Below are 23,182 nucleotides of genomic sequence, written 5' to 3'. Positions count from 1 at the left end.
CACAGCAACAAGTCATCCAATCAAAAGGATGGCAAAGAAGCTATGCTACAGGTGAATGACAAATAGAAAAAGACTAAGGAAAATTATCAAACTGGAAGCAATCTAAAGGCAACTCAATGGTTCGCAATTGACCGGCATAATGCTGGCTGTAAATTTTTGGTAAGATCCACAAGAGGTCTTGCAACATACAGCGAGACTTAAAAAGTGACACTTTTGCAGCACTTTTTTTTCTCCACACACATATTCTATGAATTCATAGATGGGTCAAAGGTTATGTGTTGTCATTCCTTGCGATGTCATCATAATGCTAATAGTGGTTTGGAACCCGTTAATTTAGCTCTCTTTTTGGTCACGGAATGTTAGCAAGTATGTTTCTGAAATAAAAACGCTAGTTGCAGAGCTTGCACGTAAAATGTGGATATTTATGTAAAAACATTCTATTCCAGAGGAAACTCCCGGGGAGCCAGTCGCAAAGCGGTGCGTGAAGTCTGGCGGCTCAATTGTCTTTTGAGAAAAGAAAGCAGTGTCATAACCCAAAACACGCAGACGGACTGCGCGAAGGAACACGCGTCTGGCAGCCATCTTGTAGTTTTTTTAACAGAATTTTCAGTACTTGCGAGTTGTAACATAGCATAAATGAAAAAAGGACTTAATTGCATGCCACTGAAAGAAAATGCTTTACAGCTAAGTATTACGAGTAGCCTAATTACTCGAATTGCTTATATGGTTTTAGAAGCTTTCAGAAATATATTTGAAAGAAATATAAAAAGTACATAGGAGTTTAAAAAAGTTTAGAATGTCAGTGACACAACTCTCCTTGGAAAGAATAGGACGAGCGACCATTGAAAAACATGGATATCGGTTTCCAAGCGACAGCATTTCTAATGCCAGAGTCCTACCTTTATGTCGATGGTTGTAGTGTCTAGCTTTGTTACTCAGCTTCGGCGACCTGACATATACTGTAGCAGACGACCATATGGAGGAGCGCTTAGGGGAAGTGACGTAACGGACCCCTTCTGTCACGAGCCGGCGAAGACGCGTCACTAACAGACTAAAGTGAGAGCGAGAGGCGCGGGGAGTAGAAGAGCCGAGGTACACCGGGGCTGCCAGGAGGGACAATCCAGGGGGTGGCACACTCCCTGGCACAGAGAGGCGAAGGGCGGCGGAAGGAAAGAAACAGCACAGGCAAGAGAAAACAGTACAAGAGGAAGACAATCAGTCCTAGTCCTTAGGAGAGACAGCCCAGAGAGAGGCACAGCCCCAAGGGGCATAGTACAGAAGCGACAAGGATGAACGTAGACAGTCTGGTGGGCCAAGCCCCTGGCTTCCCACACCAGCCTCAGAAGGAGATCGTGTACAACCAACTACTACCTTACGCCGGGTGTCTGGAGAGTGAGTCCCAGCAACTGCTGCACAACATCAAGGAGAACCTGGGCCGTGCTGTGCAGCTGCGGGAGCTGTGGCCAGGGGTACTTGTGTGGATCAGGAAGCTCGGCACGTGAGTATAGCCATCCTCTTTCTTTGCCATCCTTTCCCCGCATAACTCTAAATCATGTGAACGTGCATCCAGTCTTCTGCGTTGGTACCCTGCCCTGAAGGTGTGGGGGTCCCTCACATGTTTGCCCCTGGGTAGGGTGATCGGAGTTTGAAAACCAAAACCGTGACATTTCGGAAAAATAAAAGGACCACAATTTTACATCAATCGAAGCGGCAAAGACAACGAGGTACTAAGGAAATACAATGCAACTTTTTCATCTCAGTATTTTACCTGCTCATTAAATTGCTAACTAGTGTTCCTTTGGAACACATACAAGCTGCATCCCTCTGTTTTCAAATGACCTCTGAAAACCGGAACATGAGTTTAATTTACAGAAATCAGTCAGGACAGCAGATCAAAACCGGGTATACCCTGGTAAATCCGGGACGCCTGGTAGCTGTATCTCTATGTGACCGGTAGGGTTGCCTGAGCAGCAGCAGTGGTGCTGTCAATGTGAGCAGAGTATAAACATTGCTGATTCACTTCCCGCTGGCCGAATGCTGCAAGCTCCACTGAGGTTGAAGCTGTCCTGCCAAGTCATGGCAGGCCTCTTGGTGCCGGCGATGCTAGAGGGACCTTTCCAAACAGAAAGTGGTTTTAAAAACCCTGACTGAATTACTTTGTTGAAAGTTCGTAGTTTCTGTTTTTCATACTTTGGCATATACGTAAGGCTGAGTTTTTATTTGTGCTTCAAAGTTACTTATTTCTAATTTTTCACCACTCAGAATAAAATCACGAACTAACACACTTGCAGGTTTTTACAAGGGTGATTATTGTTTTTTTGTTTGGCTGTTTCTAGTTTCTCTTTCTATTAACCTTATCCAACATGAGACAATGCCTTGTGGTCTTTGACAGCTGCCACCTTTCATCGGCTGGAGGCAAGGGATTGTGGCCCTCTTAACAAAATGTGAACAGGTGCAAGATAGATATGTTTGGTTATACTCGCAGTTTCCTTATTGATGTAAGGGTCTTTCAACACAGCCAGAGCCCAAACATACAGTGAGCGTACACTCGGAGGCCAGAGTTGTGTTCCATCTTTTGCGAAATGTGGGCAGATTTCCTAATCTCCGTGCACCCCAGTGTTTTTTTTTTATCTGCCAAAATAGTGAAGATTGCTAAATTGGTAAGTGAACGTTGGGTGTTAAATCGAAAATAAATTCATAGAGGTCACCTTCCATACATGTTGGGGCTCTCCAGTGGGCATCTTCATGTATTCCATCATCACTACGCAAAATGTTATTTTGCCATGTCCTAACTTTGACAACTGATCTCTCTGATGTTTTTTTGTTAACCAATTTTATTGATTTTTGAGAGAACTTACAAGAGAAAAAGAAAGTAATAGTGTAGCACAGTTTATCATTAGGCATTAGCCTTACCTAATATCCCCGTATGTGCAGTGCGTATACAGGCATAGTGATCACGAACCACATTACATAAACAATGTTTTCAAGGAGAGTACACAGACATATTATATGACCCTGTCAAACCAGTTGGTGCAACCATTTGCCCCATATCCTTTCATGTTTCTTTGGGCATCTCCTTGCTTCAAACAGGGGCATCTCCTGGGCAGCACACCAATCCACCCCTTGGCGCCATGTAGTTATTCTCTGGGAATCAGGTTGTGACCATGACGCAGCGATGGCGCTTTTGGCCACCATAGGTGCCGTCCCTAGTAATAGTTTATCTGCTCGGGACCCATCCAGGCCGTCCATAACTCCCAGGATAAGGTGTAGAGGGTTATGGGATACCTGCCAACCCAGGACATGTGTGAGTTAAGATTCTATTCCATCCCGGTATGCTGGGAGTCGGGGACAGGAACAGACCATGTGGAAAAAAGTCTGCCGGCTGTTGTCCGCAGCGTGTACACTCTGGTGAGATGCACAAGCCTTCCCTATAGAGGCGTTCCAGGGTGAGATAGGCGGTCTGCAGATAATATAGTTGGATTAGGCAGAGTCTAGCTGAAGTGGTAGCCAATCGTCTTCCTCCAAGGGGCCCAGCCATCCCTCCTATCTGTGTCAGAGTGGGTCAAGTGTTGTAAGGACATTATTAGTAAGGGTGCAGTATATCCTTGATACTCCCCCCCCCCCCTTTCCCCAGTGATCTCTCTGATGTTATACAACGTTTTGTCAGTTTGTAGATTTTAGAACCCCTCTGTGACTGACTTAATATTCATCTGTAAAGTAAAGATTGATATTGTATAGTGAATAGACTACACTGCATCTCTGCTTTTCTACAGGTTATATCTTGTAATCTAAGGTTTCTCTTGCTTCAGGTTGGTTCCGTTTAAATTTAGCATTAAACAGTGCTGTCGGTTAAACTGACAGTCATTTTTCAGGATTATATATACTGACAGGAGTCTTCTCTAAACTACAATGCTAGACCAGATTTTTTATATGCTTTGGTATTTATGTCAGCCATTTACTATACATTTACTTGTCTTCCTTCCATGGTTCTGCAGGAATGCTGCTGACCTCAGTTTCTTTTGGGAGAATCTCATAGGGACATGTCTGCCTTCATGGTGATCCTGGGACGTGAAGGGTGGAGATTATAATTTTGCTAGTCTATAAGGGGGAATGTTGGTTGCCAGTCTCATTTCCTGGAAGAGAAACCTGCCAAAGAAGTCCCACTGAAACTCCATTTCCTGTTCCATGTGAAAAATTTCAACCCACGAGCATCTTGGGTTAGGGCTACCTATGTATTCTTTCCCTTGGAAAACAGATGTGCTTTTGGGTGTTTTTTTAGCCATGATCCTTGACTGTCAGTTCGTAATTTTCCTACTTTTATTGTTTGTTTGTGTAGACATTTGTGCAAGAAATGTCTATACAAATATCCACACCAGATTATTGACCTGAAAATGTATGACAAGTGGATAATTGTTTGAGGATTGTCAAGTATTTTTGACCTTGCTACTGATGTGTGCTTATCCTAATCTTGAAACCTTAATTTCAGCATCTTGTTCAGCCTTTTGGGAGACAGTCCGTCAATTGCCAGTCTCTTCTGCCTTTTATATCTCGTATGTTTTACTTCATATGAACGTTGGACTGACCACTGTCTTGTTATCCATATAGACAACTGGTTGTGTTTTCATAGCCATCTCTTTCTAAGTAGTGTAATTCCCTGACACACAAGGGTCGGCCCAAACATAGCTACACATGTGCAAACCATTTGGTGAGTTTTAACGAGGTAGAATGTACAAAACCCAACCCAGTTCACTTGTATCGAACATGTGGAGTCTGTTTGGCATGTTGAGTGTCAAATGGTGAACCTCACTTAGGTTACTGTTCTAAAACTAGCCAGATTGATAGTGTTTGAAAGTCATTGCAGTTTATTGCTACTTGGAGGCCGTATTTAAATAATTTTCTGAATGAATGAAAAATGTACAGCACAGCTCTACAGATTGAATTGCCTCAAAATACTGCCTGTTTAGAAAGAGTCGAATGTCATTCGATTTAGAAAAGTAAGTCCAACAAATGTCCAAGTTTGTGGGGGCTCACCCCCACGTACAAAAGCACCATCACAAATTGAAATGAATAGGCATTTTATCACTGGCCTTTCCAGAGGCCTCCGGTGGCGTATCAGTTTGCAGTTGTGGAATCTTTCATACCCACTGTGCAGCAGGCATGCAAATGCATGTACAGTAATGGAACAATTGTAGAGCCACTTAGCGTGTTCTGTATATTTTCTTATTTTATAAAACCTTAAGGTACAAATTTGTTAGTCATTTAAATGTAGATTTTTTAGGGGCAATCCGGTGATTTTTTTTTTTTTGTGTGTAGTTAATTTTGGTCCAACCAGTGATCTGTTCCTACTTTCTTTCCACACCAACACTGCATGACCTTTTTTTTTATAACACATTGCATTACTCTTTGCTGTTATGTTTATTTTCTGTGTCTATCACTGAGATACTTTGCTTTGATTGTGAAAATATATTGATAGTAAAAAGGTGTGCCTATCATTTTAGAATTTTTTTTTAGATCTTGGAAATCCAGCTGAATTGACATTGACATCTGGCCGGAAGCCTAGGCTGCTATGACACCTCTTGAACTGTAAATTCACAGATAACAAAGATTATCTCAATATTCCAAATTGGAGTACTCTAGAGACGGGATTTTGATTTACTCCATTCAGGCTACCGAACGGACTGTGATATTGCTCTATGCATGGCACCGCTATGTAATTCACTATTTTAAAGCTTGACAAAGTGATATGTATGTATGTATGAACAGATTTTTATGCAGCACAGTCATTGCTGGATAGCAACAGAGAGTGTGAACAGCAGCCATGATGCCAGATCTATTATTGGTTGTGATAGTTCACAAGGACCATACTTTGGTTCATAATTTGTGGTCAGGTAGTGCTTTTTGAAGAGCTGCATTTTTATTTGGTTTCTGAATTGTGGGAAGATAATAGCCATTCCGATGGAGATGATGTTCAGATCCTGAGTGTATAAACAGAGAGCGCCTGCATTTAGATTTTTCCTTCTTATATTACATCACTTCCATACGATAGCCTGTTTATTGTTTAGGAATTGTCCACCAGAGGCTGTATTTTCTTGACTAGTGGTTCTTACTCTGATGGTCATGAAAATGATGCAGTAGTAAAGGGGGACCAAATGTAATTCCCTTGAGGTTGGGCTAATGAATTCGAACTTATTTATGCCTTAGAAATCTGCTGATATATGTCATGTGCTTCAGGGACTGCATAGTATTATCCAGGAGACTTTTAAGTGTTTTTATAACTGAACTCAGCAGTGCCATATTGTCATATCTCTGAGGAAGGATGCGACTCTGAAAGTAATTTCTGGGCTCTGCTTTCCAAACAGAAAGAGCATGATTACATTAGTCATTCTGATTCCTGACTCTCTCTCTCTCATTGCTTGCATAAACTGCCACTTTGTTGATTATATTATTTGAAAGAATAAGGATAACCAGGCCTGCCAAATTTAGGTGGTAATTTCCTCAGCTAGGGATCATGATGGTTTTGAAGATGATGCAGGCTTGGATGAGCAGCAGGTGTGATTGCCTTAAGGTTGTGCTTAGGTCGAACTTCTTTAAGCCTTTGAAACGTGCTACAACTTGTTGAATGCCCCACAGGGCTTCCAGAGTATTTTCCCAGGAGATGTTATATAGGGTGTTACTTCCATCTAGGTGAAAGAAGACCAGGGCCTGCACCATTATCCCAAAGTCAGTTTTGAGTAGGTTGGATTTCGCCTTTTTCAAGAGGGAAAGCTAGTATGTTATCTTGGTTTTCTTAGCAGTGTGTTCTTTGAATGAGAGATCTGTGTCGAGGCTGAATCCGAGTGACTTTATGTTAGGTGTCAGCCAGCAGACCTAGCCCTCCAGAATGAAATCAGATTGTTCAGCCTGAATTTGTGGTTACCTTGTTCTCTTGTCAATGAGGAGAAACTCGGGATGAGTGTGAAGTAGGAGCTTGATGTCTACTTCTTGATTAGATTGAAAGTAACTGAGCAGTTTTGTGTCGCAAATCAAGTATATTGTATTTTGAGGTAGAGTTGTTTAATCTGTGTCATGGTTGATCTTGACCTATCTCGTCTGGGGAGTCTGTTGTAATGTCTGAAGATTATGCAGGATTGGCTGAATCCTTTGGAGAACTTTGAGGGTGACAGGAAGTTTCTTAGACCTGGAATTTCCCATCTGTATGAGTTGATTGTGGTATGTGATTCAAGAGATGACCCATTGTAGGACTATGCTGGAAAAGCCCATGTCTGTATACAGGGTGCCTCTTAGTGTTAGGTCATGATTATATTGCTGGCTGTAGCAAGATTGAACAGGTATCAGGAGACAGGGGTTGTTGCTGCCATTGATGTGGAATGTGTTTTTGATTATTTGAAGGATGGCCATTTGTTTGGTTTGGTGGAGACTGCTTTTTAGATGATTTTACAGATGAATTGTAGTTGGATGATTGGGAGAGGTCAATCAGTCGGAAACAACTTTATTCGCTCTAGCTAGACCATAAAAGTAATACATCCATACAGATTAATGCAAACCGCAATAAGATCGTACAGCAAGCAGATTGCAATCAAAAGACAATAAAAGCCAATAAATATAGATTATCATAAAAATCTGAAAGATTCAAACAGGTAATACAAATTCTTCAAATACTACATAATCGGCGTTGCCCTCTGCTTTATAGCACATTGAATGAAAGTGGCAGTTAAACACATTTTCACAGAAGGAAGAGTCTGTAAATAATTAAAAACGACTTTGCATTATTGAATGTTCGCTTCTTTTAAAAAAGGTAACAAGTAGCGTTTTCTCAGCAATGTATAAAATGTAGATTAAAACATAAAGTGAGTTGTGGTTTGTGCTGGTTGATCGTCGCAGGGACAAGCAGATAGGCTATGGAAATAGGAGCCCTGACGAGGAAAGGCAGCCACAAAGTGCATAGTCGGAGTCTGACTAACCAAAATCTGTGGTGCTGGTTACATACCCACGTTAGGTCAGGTTCAATACCAGTGTTTACACATATCCGCTTATACGCCTGGATATTGGGCATTAGGGGAGGTGACTGGTGAGATTGACTGCTTTCAGAGTATTTTTTTCTCGCAGGCAGAGGATCTGTCCTGCCTTCAGGTTATCTGTGAAGGTTGTTTGCGTGAAGAAGGCGTGGGCTACAATGATAATGTATAGATTATCTCAACCATAAGAATGTGCTCCTTGAATGTTGTAGAGGCACATAGGTATTACAGTTGTGGACATAATGGGTAAAAGAGAAAACTGTGGGTGGATCACAGTAGAAGATATGTGTGATTGAGCACCCTCTATAATGTAGAACATAGCTGGTATTAGGTACCATTGCCTAACATGAGTTGTATAGTTGATCCTATGTTGGTGATAATGCAGCAATCCAAGGGTTATATCGCATATTGAAGATACAGAACCATCTGTTGCTTTTTGCCATTGGCTGCCTTGTGTGTTAAAGAGGACAAACTAAAAAGGCAATCAATGCTGCAAACACCAACAGTATATATTGTTTTTTTTAAATTACTCACATAAAAATTGACATCTTAAATTTATCATGCTTGTAATTTTCTAAGTTTGTATACATCTTGTTTGAAAAGACCAAAGTGATGGGGATGCGCAGGGTTAAAATCATGAACTGGGCAGTTTCTCATTGCTATATGTAGATAGGCATTCACCTAGGTTTAGAACAAAGTAAACAAAAGCATATGTCATGTTTAAAGCTTTATGTATTTAATTTTTATAACTAGACTGAGTAGCACCGTATTTGGACTCCTTCTCTTTTCGACTGAGATCTGAAGTATGTCCTAAGCAACTGCTGACACTTCATCAGAAAGTGCTCACTAAGCTCAAATGTGCACTGCATTATTTTGGTCTTCCTAAACGTAAGGGCTTACCTCTCATCAAATGTTGTGTAGCCATTACTTCATTGTTCCAAACGACTAATCACAGAGTAAAGAATGGCTGAGTAGAAGTGTGATTGAGTCCTTCCTTCCTTTTGTGTGGTTGTCTTCAATTACCATACCTCTGTAAAGGGTAGAGTTAATCTGAAGGCGATTTCTAGACTCTGGTATCTTATCTGAAAAAGCACAATTACACCAGTCACTTCAATTTCTGACTGCCTCATTGGTTGCATACACTGCCTGTATGTTTGTTTTTATATGAAAGAATAAGGATGATCAGACTTGCCAACTTTACATTTTTTTTTCATCTTAGATGTAGAGGAGAGAGGAGCTTTGGAGGGACTTGGGCAGAGAATGGAATTTTGAACCCTCCTCTACTGCTTAAACAGCTGCACCTAACCTCTCCCACAGTAATAAATGAACACATTTTAAGCCACCTCTGATGTTCTGAGGAAGCTTTAAATGGAGTCCAGCTCTGCAGAGCCTTCACACCGGAGCTGGAAAGCAATTCTGTGCAGGGTTTTCAGCTCACTTTGTGATAGAGGCTCTTCAGTGTGTGGCTGTGTTTTGTGGAATGAAACTGTGCGTCACACTCTCTTGCTGCATAAGTTGGAAGGACAGGGATAACTTGTGCTCTTTAAATGGGGACAAAAATTCACTTTGATCTAGCTTCTTGAAATGTCTTTTACAGGGAAAAGTGTTTTTTCAGTATTGCACAAATCCTTCTACCAAGTACACCTTCTGCACTAGACCCTCGGTAAGCGTGGTCCAAGTAGTTCAAGGCCCCCTCAGTGGGATGGTGTATAGATGATAGTAAATGCAGGCTCACAAGTCAAGATGGGGGTAGTAACAGCAATAAATCACTGTCCAGCCAAATGTTCACTTTTATGAAAAAAAGAAATATTTTATTTCTGGTGTTACACAAAGGAAAACGATGACATCCACAAACAATCATACAGCCCACCCCCACCCTTAACATCGGAGCTCTAGTGTTTCTTTGGCAATTTTTTGTCCCTCTCGCTCCTCGCTGTAGCGGTAGTGATTATTCCCATTTGACTATTGGTAATATACAGGGTATGCTTCACCAGTAGTCTGACTCTCAAAAGTCTTCTTTGACTCTAATTTAAAGTCCACAGTTTTCCAGGGCCTCAGCGCTAACTAGCAGCCGGATACCCTGGGGCCGATAGGCCCAAAATCAGTATTACCCGCACTGGCAGGCATGAAGAGTCTTGCATTTCAGAGCGCGGCCCGACCATGGGCACCTGGAGCGGCAGCAGCTAAGTTCAGGTGAGTTTGCAGCAAGCGGCCCTGCGGGCTACACTCGGTGGGTGCAGAGTTCCTCACATGCGATTCCGCTCCCATATTGACGGGAGGTTCTTTGTGGTTCCTCCTGCAGGGTAAGTATTTGATCCCTCTCCCGTTTGGGGACTGTGGCATTGGTCCCGACATGGGTGATGGTGCACTGGTACTTCCACGGCGTCCTCACTTCTCGGGTGAGGTTGCAGATCAGGTTGGGACTCTTTTTTTTTTTTTTATTTATTTTTTTTATTTTTGGAAGACCTTTATTGATAGAAAAAAGGCAAATACAAGTCAACAAGGAGCCCTGGGGGCTCACACATACAGTACATTACAACTTACTGAAAGCACAGAGGATACATTACAGAAGGACTGAGGTCTAGTTTTAAAAGTTTTCCTTGTAGGATAGACATAAGCAGGATATCGTAGCACAACAAGTCAATACTGGTGTTAGACAATCAGGATAGATAATCTTATAGCAGAAGAAAACACCAGAGTCGTTGCGTGGCACCCAGAAAGGAACGTCTAAACCCCAGGGAAGGAAGAAGGACAAAGAATAGAAGGCCCATAGAACAAAAAAGAAAAACAAAAAAGAAAGCAACCCCACCCCCCAAGTACCCCCCACCCTGCACCCCTGCAGCTGGCTACGGCCTGTCCCCCCCTAGCAGTGTGCCTGTCGCCCAAGAAAAGGAGTCCCGAAATATAGAGAGTAAGAAAAGGATAGAAGCCTAAAACTCTCATAAGAGTAAGAAAGGTGGGGAGGAGCCCACTATTCGTCCCAGCTCCGCCATCTCGCACCAATAATAGCAACAGTAGTCTGACACCCAATAATAATAACATGCCCAATATGACGAGAAAACTGGGGTCACAGCAGCAGCGCGCAGGGTAAGTAAGGCAGCAACACCCAACCGAAACATCCAAAATATCAACAAGGAATCTTCAAGCCATGATTGATAAGCGTAAGCCCCCGCAATAGTCTTCTAGCACCACCGATACATATCCCGGTCACTCAGAGAAAACTAGGTCCCCGGCTGCCCCACCCGCAAGAACGGTGCAAAACATTTATCAACGGAGGAGGGCCAACCCATGATAACAAAAATAATCGACAGGAGTGTATCCGGCCATCACTTCCCGGACCCCTATGCAAACCATACCCAAAGTCCAGCTTCCTCGTCAGTCCAGCACAGTCCCAGGAATGTAGTTACCGGTATCAAGGCAAGAAAAAGACAAACTCAACCCTGACCCCTACGTTCCAGTGCGCCAGCAAAGTGCAGTTGCGGCGTAGCCCCGTAGAGTAGGAAGAGCATCCGATGTGACCACCTAGAGAGATGGCAACAGCCAGTAATCGCCATCCAAAGCCGGACAGTGTTATCCCCAAGAGTGCAGTACGGGCAGGCGTACAGTGATAGTCCACCGAAATTAGGCAACTCACTCCCGGGCAACATGTTCAAAGTAAGCAGAGCAATCTTGTCAGCAGCACCCGCTGGCGGTGGTCGTCCTGGCATCCGACGGCGAACTTCTAGTTTCCGTCCAAATATAGAATGCACTGTGTCCTCCATAGTTACGACAGTCCGAGCGGCGGTGATGTTAAGTGCACTCGCAGTCAGTTCCTCTACGTCTCCCCGGAGAGGCTGCACACGACTGCCGAGTCCTGGGCTCGGCGATCTGCTCCGCGCACAGCCGCCCGTCCGGTCAGCCAAGGAGAGAACGGGCACAGCGTCGTCCAACCGGCGCTCCAGGTCACGGGCGTTGGAACAAAAAGCAGCTCGCATAGCAGCCAAAGCTTCCAGGACGTCGCCGATGCTCACGGGCATAACGTGAGAGGAAGAGATGCCAGTTCCCTGTCCCCGGAATCCGCAAGCGTGTGGCGACCCTCGAGCCCAGTCTTTAGCATACATGTCCAGGCGTTGTTTAGTAGGTCAGCTCCCAGAAAGACAGGGCCAAACCACGGGGACAGGGCAGCAACCTCTAGTCCAGCGCCACGCACAGGGACAGCACAGTGACGGTCCAACCGGGCGCCGTGCAGAAGCGCCGATCACTCAATACAAATGGCCCCTTCCATTACACTACGTAGCGAGAAATCAAAGAGGAACTTCCAAAAAGGGGGATACATTTGTTGCATCGGCGGTAGTAAAGCAGCGTAGCGGCGAGACTCCAAAAGAAACTGTTGCGCCACTTCTGAGGATCTCGGTGGTTTGTCGCGTCTCGCCGGCGGTTTCAGATTCTCATGTAATGGCCGCTGTTGTTGCCTTCTAGCCGGACGCTGCCGAGAACAAAGGACCGGACCCACTCAGCAGCCGTCTGCAGGAGTTCAGGGCATTTCTTCATTCCCAGTGCAGGAGGAACGACGGGAAGCCTACCATCGGGTGCAGCGTCGCCTCCCAAACCCGTTACCGCACAACAGGCACGATTCCGCTATCAGGAGAAGAAGCGGTACGGGAGGGAAGCGGACGAGTCGGCGGAGCCGAGGGCTCAGGCGGCCATCTCTGTTGCAGGCTAGGCTCCTCCCCCAGGTTGGGACTCTTGATACTCCCAGTGACCCTCTCTGGCATGCTGCGTCACCTTACCTTCCCAATACATGGGTTCCGCCTGATCTGCACAGTTAAATCATTGGCGTCGGCCCCTCCTGAATATAGGGTCGCTGCCCGCTAAGGCACAAGGCTTCGGGCCTTTCCTCACGTTGGTCTGTTCATGGCAGCCCCTCCTGCCTTACGGGGTAGCTGGCTCGGCACTACGTGCGGGCTCTGGCCTGATCGGCTTAATTCATGGCAGCCTTCCTTTGGCAAATGGGCGTCGCTGACTTTGTCCTGCACACATGCAGATCGGTGCAGCAGGTGTTTCCTCAAGAGATTCCACTCAACAGGGTCCCTACTGGACCTCGCTCCCTCCAATGCTCTCCTCTTCCTCACAAGGCACACTGGCCTTGGCAAGCAGGCAGGCGCTGGTGCTACATGCTCCAAGGTAGGTGGTCTTGGATCCCTTGGTTGATGCTTCTCACCCAGCAGGGAGACTAGCAGGCCCTGGCACCCAGTCCTGGTCACAGGCAGAAGTCTTGCAGAGCTTCCCCCTCCTCACACAGCCTGTCTGGTTGCTTGGCAGATGGCAATTTTTGAGGTCTCAAATAAAACTCCCCTTCTTATAGTCCATTTCCAGACACCAAATATGATTCAGGGTATGATTCTTTGACATTTTATGTTGGGGGGTGTTTTTCTTTTGAATTGTCCGCTCTACTGCTCTCTCTTGCTCTGAAAAGCAGTCAGGCACAGCAGGAGTGACTCCATACCTGATAGCCCCACATCATAGGTCATGGGAGTGACTAGAGTTCACACCTAGATATGAGCCACAGTGATATGTGCATCAAAAGTTAGCCGAGGGGCCAGCCCTACCCTTTATGATTATCTTATCAGCCCCATCTCCTTCCTGAGATGTGCCCAGAACCCTGCTTTGTGACCTCTCACTGAATCAAAGAACATCCTTTCAAGTGTACAGGGGATGCCTGGCTCTTTCCTCTCTAGTGTGTGTTCCACCCAGCTTACAAGAATGCAGTAATACACATCTGTCTAGGGGGGATTTCTCTACCTCCTCTCCATATTTCACTGTGCATGTCTGGGTCTCCCAAAATGGAACCCAGGTCCCTCCATGTATTGTACCACCCACAGGTACACATACACCCAGTGTATGTAAACAACTTACACACACTGCAGAACACTGTATCCTTTATATATTGTACCACTCGTAGGCACTTATACATCCAGCACATGCATTTACCATTTATGCACTGCATAGCACTATATCCTACATGTATTGTACCACTCTTGGGCACACATACACCAACCACATGCACTCGCCATGCACGCACTGCTCAGTACTGCATTATTCCTGTATTGTACCCTCCCTAGACACTCATACACCCAGCGCAGACATCACTCCTGTTCTGCACAGCACTACTCATAAACCGATATAGGTCGAGGGTAAGTTAAGAACACAGCAGCAGAACTCTATAAAATAAGCGTGCCTGTGGGCCTCACTCCACTGGCACAGGCTAAAAAGGACGTGTTCACTTCTACTTGCAACTACAGTATGCTACCACTACCGCGCTTGTGCTGGTAATTTCTGGTGAAGGTACTAGCCTTCCACCACGGTGAGTGTAGCAGTTTGGGCACCCCCAGTCCAACAAGAACGCAATCCGTGAGTCAGACCTATGTCAAGGCTCACATGCATGATCCATATTTGTCTGACAACAAATATCAACATTATGTATCCAGACATAAGTACAGTTGGGCACTGGGAGCAGGAGTGCACATCCATTACGATGATGACGGCTTTTCCGTCCCAACACTATCCTATACTACGGTTCATATTCATTGAAAGTAATCGCCACATTTTATTTTTTTTAAATCGGAAAGAAGCGCTCCTCGCTTTCTTTGAGCTTTTTCCTTCAATTATTATTTTTATTCTTGTTTATCTGTAAACTGTTTAGTCTGCAATAATGAGTAGTGTGATGACTGTTCCAGAAGGTAATAGTCATACGGCTATGAAGTAATTGGTAGAATTTTTTCGCTTCAGACTCGTGGTACAACCATAGTTTCCCTCAACATTGTAGGATATTTGCCTATAAATTGAAAAGAGGTAGGGGTCAGTTTATTGTTTTTGCCCATCAGCCTGTACTGATTTGCTTAGTTGTATTTGAGCAGAGATTCACAGTTGTGTGTATTAGCAATGAATACATCTGAAGTCTTCATAGTTGGCAGTTTGCCATCTATGGTATTAAAGGCTTGGCTGTGATCTATAAAAGTTAGTTGGAGTGGAATGTGTTTAGTCATAAAAAGCACCAGGAACAATGCTGAAATCTCCTAGCAACTTCTCTTTCAGCATTTGTAGTGCATTTTACCATCTTCTTCCCAATACTAGACACAGTTTCTGATTTTAAGATGTCCAATGGACCTATTGAGACATGTTAATGAGTCACATGTTGGTAACTTATATGAATATGTCCATGTAATTTGCTGACTGATTGTTTTCACTGATTTTAAATCTTATGTCCAGTGTGTCAAATGCACTCTGTATCCTTCGAAGTTAAGCGTCTTTTGTGTATTTCTAAAACTGGAACAGTCTGCTGTTGGGACTTGTGAAAGGATGGGCAGTCTCATTTCAGTGCACAAATGAAGATGCCTCGTGTGAGCGAAAGGGTATTGGTTAGCGCTCCAGTTGCTTGCTACTGCCGCCCATATCATTCGCGCTGATGCGACCGCGCAGCGTTTGCCTCCTGGTCAGAGCTGTGTTCAATGCCTGACAGGTAGGGCAGCCTCCTTTTTAACTTGTTACTTGCACTAAATTGCCTATTTGCACAAATTGATTTTAAAAATGATTTTTAGCCTATTTTAATACTTGTCCCCATTTGTGTCCACTCATTTGCCTCAATACCGCCTGCACTTCGTGGCGCTTTTGCTCTGCTGGGTCCGCGGTGAAAGCGGAAGCTGGACACTCGAGCCGGTGGAGGTTAGCGCTCCAGTTGTTTGCTACTGCCGCCCATATCATTCGCGCTGACGCGACCGCGCCGCTGGCGCACCAAAGGCAAGTCCGCCTGCGCCCGTCCGTGCTCGGTCCGGGCTCCGGGTCCGTCCCCCTGGCTCTACAGCACTAGACTCCATCACTTATTCGAGAGACGCTCTCCTACATTTAAATCCCAACAGAAGTAATATGTGTTGCCCAAGAATACATCCTGATACGCTCCTAAAAGGAGTTCCAGCATCATGCCCGAATTGCTCTGGGAAGCTTCCGTCCTCTATAGAATGTCTGAATAGATCTAAATCCAGTAAGAAAGATAACAATGCCTCTGTACCCATTAAAGCAATGCTTCTTAATGCCAGGTCTCTCATCAAACACAGTGATGAATGTGCACTGTTGATCGAGGACTACAATATTAACCCCTTCAGCGCGGCGCGGATTAACGCGCTGTGCTGAAGGGTTCGTGCGCGGGCGGGGCCATGACGGAGTGGTTCCGTCATCCCCACAGTGCAACCGATGCGCATGACGGAACCGCTCCGTCATGCGCATCGAAAGGGTTAAGATGGCCTTTATCACTGAATCCTGGTCAGACGAATCTTCTGGCCCGGACCTAGTTAAAGCCCTGCCGCCAGAATATCTGTGCCATACTCAAGATAGACTCGGTAGAAAAGGGGGAGGGTAGGCGATAAGTTATCACAACTCTCTAGATCCCTCCTTCTGTTCAATTCCAAACCCAACGTGTGAAGCTTTGTCAGTGAATGTCCGCATCTCCCCCTCATGACACTTTTAATGCTATTCTTTTATATCGCCCCCCTGGAGCAAGAGGTGCGTTTTTAGATTCAGCAGGAATGTTCCTCGAAGAAGGACTTAGTGCAAACTCATTTACTATTTTAGGAGATTTTAACTTCTATCTGGAGAACACCATGGATGCTGACAATGCTAAGCTTCAGGAAATATTTGGTGGTGGGGAACTCACTCAACTTGTCCCAGACCCCACTCACAAGGCTGGTCATACATTGGACGGAATCTTTTCTAACGACCCCAACACTAAGTTCTGTAGTGTATAGTCAATTCCTTGGTCAGATGACGCAGCCGTCATTTTTGAGATTTCTCATACTAAGTTTTCTAAACCAACAATCGAACAATTACCTAGGATTGAAACCAAGGCTTGGAAAAATATTAATAGTGAGGAATTTGAAAACTATTTGAAGTCCACCTTGGATGTCTTGCCCCTATCGGTTGATAAGGCCGCGATGGCATATACCGAATGGCTAGATTCGGCCTGCAAAGGTGTAGCCCCAGTTAAAGTCTGTACCCCTAGGAGAATGACACCCTCGGCCCCTTGGTATTGTGAGAACTTAAAACATAAAAAAATGGAATGCAAACGATTAGAACGTGCATGGAGGAAAGATTATACCATATCTACCAAGAGGGCTTATAGAGATAGCCTTTACAGGTATAAAAAATTGCTTACTGAAACAAAAAAGATATTCTATGGGGAATTGTATTGTATTGTGACTAAATTTATAAGGCGCACAGCTACCCACCATGGGGTCTCCTGGCGCCAACGATGAGGAGGCTAACTGGGATAATTGTCTACTGCGCAAAGAGCCAAGTTTTCAGACCCCTACGAAACTGTGTAAAAATAGATTGACATTTTAGGGATACAGGGAGGGAATTCCAAAGCTTAGGGGCCAGATGAGAGAAGGAGCAACCCCCCATTCTCGCCAATTTGAATCTGGGGATCACGTAATTGCCCTGAAAGGAAGATCGAAGAGCACGCGAAGGGACGTAGGGATGGACCCGTGAACGCAAGTACTGATGTGCCGAGCCATGTTTGATTTTAAACATGACGCACAGAGCCTTGAATTTAATACAGCTCTCTATGCGCAGCCAATGTAGGTCCCGCAGAGCAGGGGTGATGGAGGATCTCTTCGGGACCTTGCAAAGGAGCCGAGCTGCAGAATTCTGCACCAACTGGAGGTTCTTGCGTACCTCTTGTGTACAACCCAGGTAGAGTACATTGCCATAATCAAGGCGAGAGGTTACAAGAGCTTGGACCACGGTACGTCTTGTTGGAACAAGAAGTAGCCAGATAATTTTTCGAAGCCACCTTAAGATGGTAAAACAGGTGGCTGAAATGCTGACAACTTGTTGGCGCATAGATAAAGAGTCGTCCAGCAAGAAGCCCAGGTTGCGTACATGCGTAACTGGTTGAGGTAACGGACCCATTGCCAAGGGCCAGTGATTAGGGCCCCAAAGATGTTTATCTTTGCCCAGAATGACTAACTCGGTTTTATCACCATTAAGCTTTAACAGGTTAGCCTGCATCCACTCAGCAACACGACCAAGTCCCTCCTGAAGTGTTGAAGAGGAGCATTCCTTATTAGAGGATAGAGAGAAGATGATCTGCGTGTCATCTGCAAAAGAGTAAAGAGATAGTCCCGCCTCCTCCACTATTGAGGCCAGGGGTCGTACATAGATGTTAAAAAGCATAGGGCTTAGTGTAGACCCCTGAGGAACCCCATAAGCAGTTGTACGAATGGAGGAGGAGCAGCTTGATGAACAGACCTGAAATGAGTGCTGACACAAGAACGAGGTTAGCCAGGACAGAGCTGGCCCAACCACCCCAGCCTTTTTTAATGTGGTGATAAGAATAGAATGGGACACCGTATCAAAGGCGGCGCTCAAGTCAAGAAGTATCAGTGCCATGGTTTCGCCTTGATCCAGATGACTACGCAGAGTCTCAGTAACCCCCAATAGAGCAGTTTCAGTGGAGAAATTCGCACGGAAGCCAGACTGAGAGGAATGCAGATAACCTGTTGCCTCTATGTGTGCAGTTAGATGAGTATTAACATGCTTCTCCAGAATTTTTGAAAACATTGGTAGTAGGGAGATAGGCCGAAAGTTAGCAAAGATTTTGGGGTCCGCCCCAGGTTTTTTCAAAAGGGGAATCACCATCGCCCTCTTCCAGTCAGCGGGGACAGTGGACTCCCGAAGAGAGGCATTAAGCAATTCTTGAATCACCAAAAGGGGGGCTGGTGCAAGCTGTCCAAGAATAGTAGGGGGCATGGGATCTAAAGGGGAGCCAGATTTCACCTTCGAAAAAACACAGGCGTAGGGACTCTTGGTCCAGTAACGGCCATACAGAGATCATTTGCTTAGGAGGAGGGCTCTCATCATACATAATGAGAGAAGACCTGCTTCCGGGCAGTGGTGTGTTAATTGCCAAGGAATTATGGATAGTTTCGACTTTCGTAATAAAGAAGTCAGCGATCTCATTACATTGGGCTTCATCAAGTATTGGAGGGGCTGGAGAAGTATCTGCCCCTACCAACTTTTTTATCATAGAAAAAAGGGCCTTAGGACGATTAGTGGCCTTAGAGGTGGATTCAGAAATGAAAGTCCCTTTTGTCTTCCTGCAGGCTAGATGATAGAGTTTTAAAGCTGCCCTATAGGTTAATTTACTCTCTGCTGAGTAAGTTTTCCTCCAACACCTTTCCAGGTGTTTGCACTTGGCCTTCATATTTTTGAGGTCCTGCGTAAATCATGGTGCAGGAGGCAAATGTACAAGGGGACGCTTAGTGCGAAGAGGGAGATGATGCTCAATAGTGGATGACAGCCACTGTGACACCTCCAAGTTCAGAGAGGATAAAGGGCCAAATGTATCCGGGCATGTAGATGTCAGCTCGGCTTTGAACTTATCCAAGTTCAGTTTAGACCAAACTCTAAATTTAGTGGCATAAGGAGGAAGGACTGGTGGAACGCCGCTAACTAAAATAAGACTAAATTGAACAGCGAAATGGTCGGACCAAATAAGGGGGAGTGGTGAAATACTGCAATCCAGCGAGATATTAGATAGAACTGGATCAAGTAAGTGCCCTGCCTGGTGGGTGGGTCCCTGATTGCGTAACACCAAATTAATTGCCTCACAATCGGCAAGGAAAGCTTTGCTCAATTTGTCATTGGTGTCTTCTAAATGAAGATTAAGATCACCCACAATAACAAAGTTTGCCGCCTTCAGAACATAAGGAGCAATCAGCTCTGAAAAAGAAAGAAGCCACTGAGTGGATTTATCTGGGGGACGATAGAGGAGAATCCCTGACATAGTCATGTGAGGTGAAAGTGCTAATTTAAACAGCCCAGCTTCACAGTCTGGAAATGGCAAGGCTTCTAACCGGCATGTGTAGGTGTCTTTAAATATAATTGCAACACCACCACCTCTCCCCGAACTGCGATCTATTCTCAGTATAACATAGCCTGGTGGAAGAGCACTGGCCACATCCGCACAGGAACTGGCATGAAGCCAAGTTTCTGTGAGAAATAAGGCGTCCGGGAGAGCGGTGCTTAGGAGATCGAATATATGTTCCTTGTGTTTTGGGAGGGACCTACAATTAATATTCCAGAATTTGAAAGTGGTGTTTACTGACCCCCGTGAAGCTATTGCTGTGGAGGGTACAGCTTGTGTTTTATCTCCTTTATGATTAAACGTAAAGTTACAGCCTGTGCAATTGGTCAGAGGTCTAGCTGATAAGTCAGATGGCATGCCAACGCATTCCTTACCCCGTAAGTGATACAGCTCCTCAGCAGAGTATATGCGGCGAAGGCTACCATCCCCCTCAGCAGAGACATAATCTCTGGCCGCTGGGCGCTCGAGGGCGCGGACGGGCGCAGACTGGCTTGCCTTTGGCGCGCCTCTGGCGCGCCATTGGCGCGCCCGCTGCGCGCGCGCGCTGCGCGCTTGCATCAGCTGGAGTAAATAGCAGCCGGTGTAGCAGGGGGCGTGGCCCAATACGGAAGCGACCCACCAACCACCTTCGCGAGTTAGGAGCGAGTGATTGTGGTCGTCTTCACCATACAACACAGCAAATGTTCCCACGTAAGTCCCCACAGCCCCACACAATTGGCGCTTCTATTTGGCGAGTTAAAAGGAAATAAGGAACAAAGTTCCTCTGATAAAAGTTTTAAGTGCAAGTATGGGGGCAGCGATGTTAGCACAGCGGCAGCGGCAAAGATCACAGAGGACCCGATTAATAAAGCAAAATCCTCCCTAAAAGAACTATTTAATACAGTCTTAAAACTCACAACACCTACCCTGGCAAAATCTCATGGCAATTCTGAATTTTGTGAAATTCTTGCCTCTGCCGTTCAAGATAAAGTGGGCACAATCTTTTCATCCTTCAGCAATTCGCTGGCAGATGGTATAAAAATGGGTGTATGGAATTGTCCAACAGACACTAAGATAGTGCCCTCTTTGAATTGTTTTGAGACTATGAGTGTCCAAGATACTGTTAAGCATTTGCAAGTAACTAAATCAGGATCTCCTCTAGATCCCTGTCCAGCACAAATAGCTAAATTAGCGTCCAATACCGTTGGAGCTGCTCTTGCCCCTGTTTTTAAAAATATTTTTTAAGTGTGCTTTGTTTCCCAAGATTTAGAAAAAAGCTTCAATCCTCCCCCTTCTCAAGAAAGCTAACCTGGATCCTAAAGAGCCGAATAACTATAGGCCTATCTCTCGGCTTCCTTTACCAGCTAAGCTGATAGAAAGAGAAATGAACAGTCAGTTGAGTGCTTTTATTAACAACAATGGACTCCTCGATTCCACTCAGTTTGGCTATCGTACAGAACATAGTACAGAGCTTGCGCTGATTAAGTCAACGGAAGAGATCAGAGAAGTATTGGATCAGGGTGGCGCTGCAATTCTGATCATGCTGGACCTTTCGGCGGCCTTTGACACCGTCCACCATTAGGTACTGTTGGACCGTTTAGGCGGAAAGGGGGTCACTGGCAAGGCCCTTGCCCTTTTAAGATCCTTTCTTTCAAATAGAACTCAAACAGTGGACATGGGTACTGACTGCTCAAAGCTTTCTCTCTGCCCTGTGGGGTCCCGCAGGGCTCAGCGCTCAGCCCCACGCTATTCAATATATAAGTCTCTCCCTTGGCAGCCCTTATTCGATCATTTGGCTTCCAATTGACCGCTTATGCCGATGACACTCAAATAGTGCTATCCATTCAAAAAGGCAAAGAGGCTGAGCCCGGTCGGGACTGCTACAACTGTATGCAGTCCATTGCCGGCTGGATATCAGCAAATTGTCTCAAGCTGAACGCAGGGAAGACTGAGGTGATTATTGTTGGTAATCCCTCAAATCTCTGGTCAACCAATTGGTGGCCAGAATCTTTGAGCTCACCCCCAGTTCCTACTGGTAAGGCAAAAAATCTGGGAGTAATGATGGACTCTAGACTGTCCTTTGCTGATCAGATCGGTAAGGTGGTTTCATCCTGTTTTCATATACTCAGGATCATGAGAAAAATTAAGCGCTTCCTCTCGGATGACAGCCTTAGGACAATAGTAACAGCACGTATTATGTCCCGTCTAGATTATTGTAATGCCTTATACCTCAACATTCTCAAAAGGCAGCTTAATCGACTGCAAATAGTACAAAATGCTGCCGCTAGAGTCCTTTTGGGTATCCCCAAGTTTGTCTCCATAAGGAAAGGACTTCGGGACCTTCATTGGTTACCAATGAAACAGCGGATAGATTTTAAGGCTCTTTGCCTGGTCTTCAAAACCCTGGAGGGCCGTGGGCCGTTCTTCATGAGTAAACACCTTCAATGGTATACCCCCCCCCCTAGGGTCCATCGCTCAACCAAGGCAATGTTGGTAAAAGTCCCACGTGTTAAAACAGCCAGTTGGGGGGGGGGGGGGGTAGGAGCTTTTTCTGCTGTGCCGCAAAGGCCTGGAATGGCCTCCCTTTGCAGCTTAGAGCAGCAGCTGGGCTCCTAGAATTTAGGAGGGGCCTAAAAACCTGGCTTTTTTCTTAACTGAATTTAATTTAACTTGCGTAATTGAACCTTTATCTGACCAGTAGGCAATGCATTCGGCGCCAGGACACCTGACGGTAACAGTGCGCTTTACAAGTTCTATTAACGTAACATAACATTTGTGTGGGGAAACCTTACAATGGACCCAAAGGTTGTTTTAAAAAAAAAATCAGAAATTAACTTCTAGAAATGTTGTAATAAATATGAATGACAACTTGTTTTTGATTCATGTTTTTAAATGTTTCTACAAGTCTAAACCTGTGGGACTATCTCATTTTCATTGTTTGCAGCGGGTGTTTGAAGTTAATTATTTAAAAGGTTTTGGAAGCCAAGTTATCAACCATTTACTTCTTACTAGTACACGTTTCGATATATCTTGAAAACACTTGTTTCTGTGTACTGGACGGTACTCGCCCCGTGTGATGGATTGTTGCTTGAGGTACAAGCGCCTATAAACCACTTCTATGACAACCTTTAAAATCTGTTTGTCCATTTTAATACCTCACCATTGAAATCATAATGCTGTTTTTAATCAACAACTGCAGTGTGTGTCAGTACATCAAGTGAACTAATTTTACTTTGGATGGTGTGTATTATTCCTTTGACAATGACATTTGTAACATAGACTGCCAGGT

The 23,182-nt window shown here is 45.0% G+C and overlaps 1 protein-coding gene across 2 annotated transcripts in view; it reads left to right on the top strand.

Moving 5' to 3' along the window:
• The first annotated feature begins 920 nt into the window (after positions 1-920).
• PSME4 (proteasome activator subunit 4) overlaps positions 921-23,182 on the top strand; it is a 1,714,764-nt gene continuing 1,692,502 nt past the window's right edge. Inside the window, exon 1 of one of the 2 annotated variants that reach the window (XM_085612595.1) lies at positions 921-1,498. In XM_085612595.1, the coding sequence (XP_085468721.1) occupies positions 1,290-1,498 (209 nt within the window). In that variant the 5' untranslated portion in view covers positions 921-1,289. The remainder of the gene's footprint in view (positions 1,499-23,182) is intronic. The other variant, XM_085612594.1, reaches the window with a different exon arrangement.

Source organism: Triturus cristatus, chromosome 6 (assembly GCF_964204655.1).
Source record: "Triturus cristatus chromosome 6, aTriCri1.1, whole genome shotgun sequence".
Lineage (NCBI taxonomy): Eukaryota > Metazoa > Chordata > Amphibia > Caudata > Salamandridae > Triturus > Triturus cristatus.
Note: the sequence above shows the minus strand (reverse complement) of the source record. Positions and strands in the feature narration are given on the sequence as shown.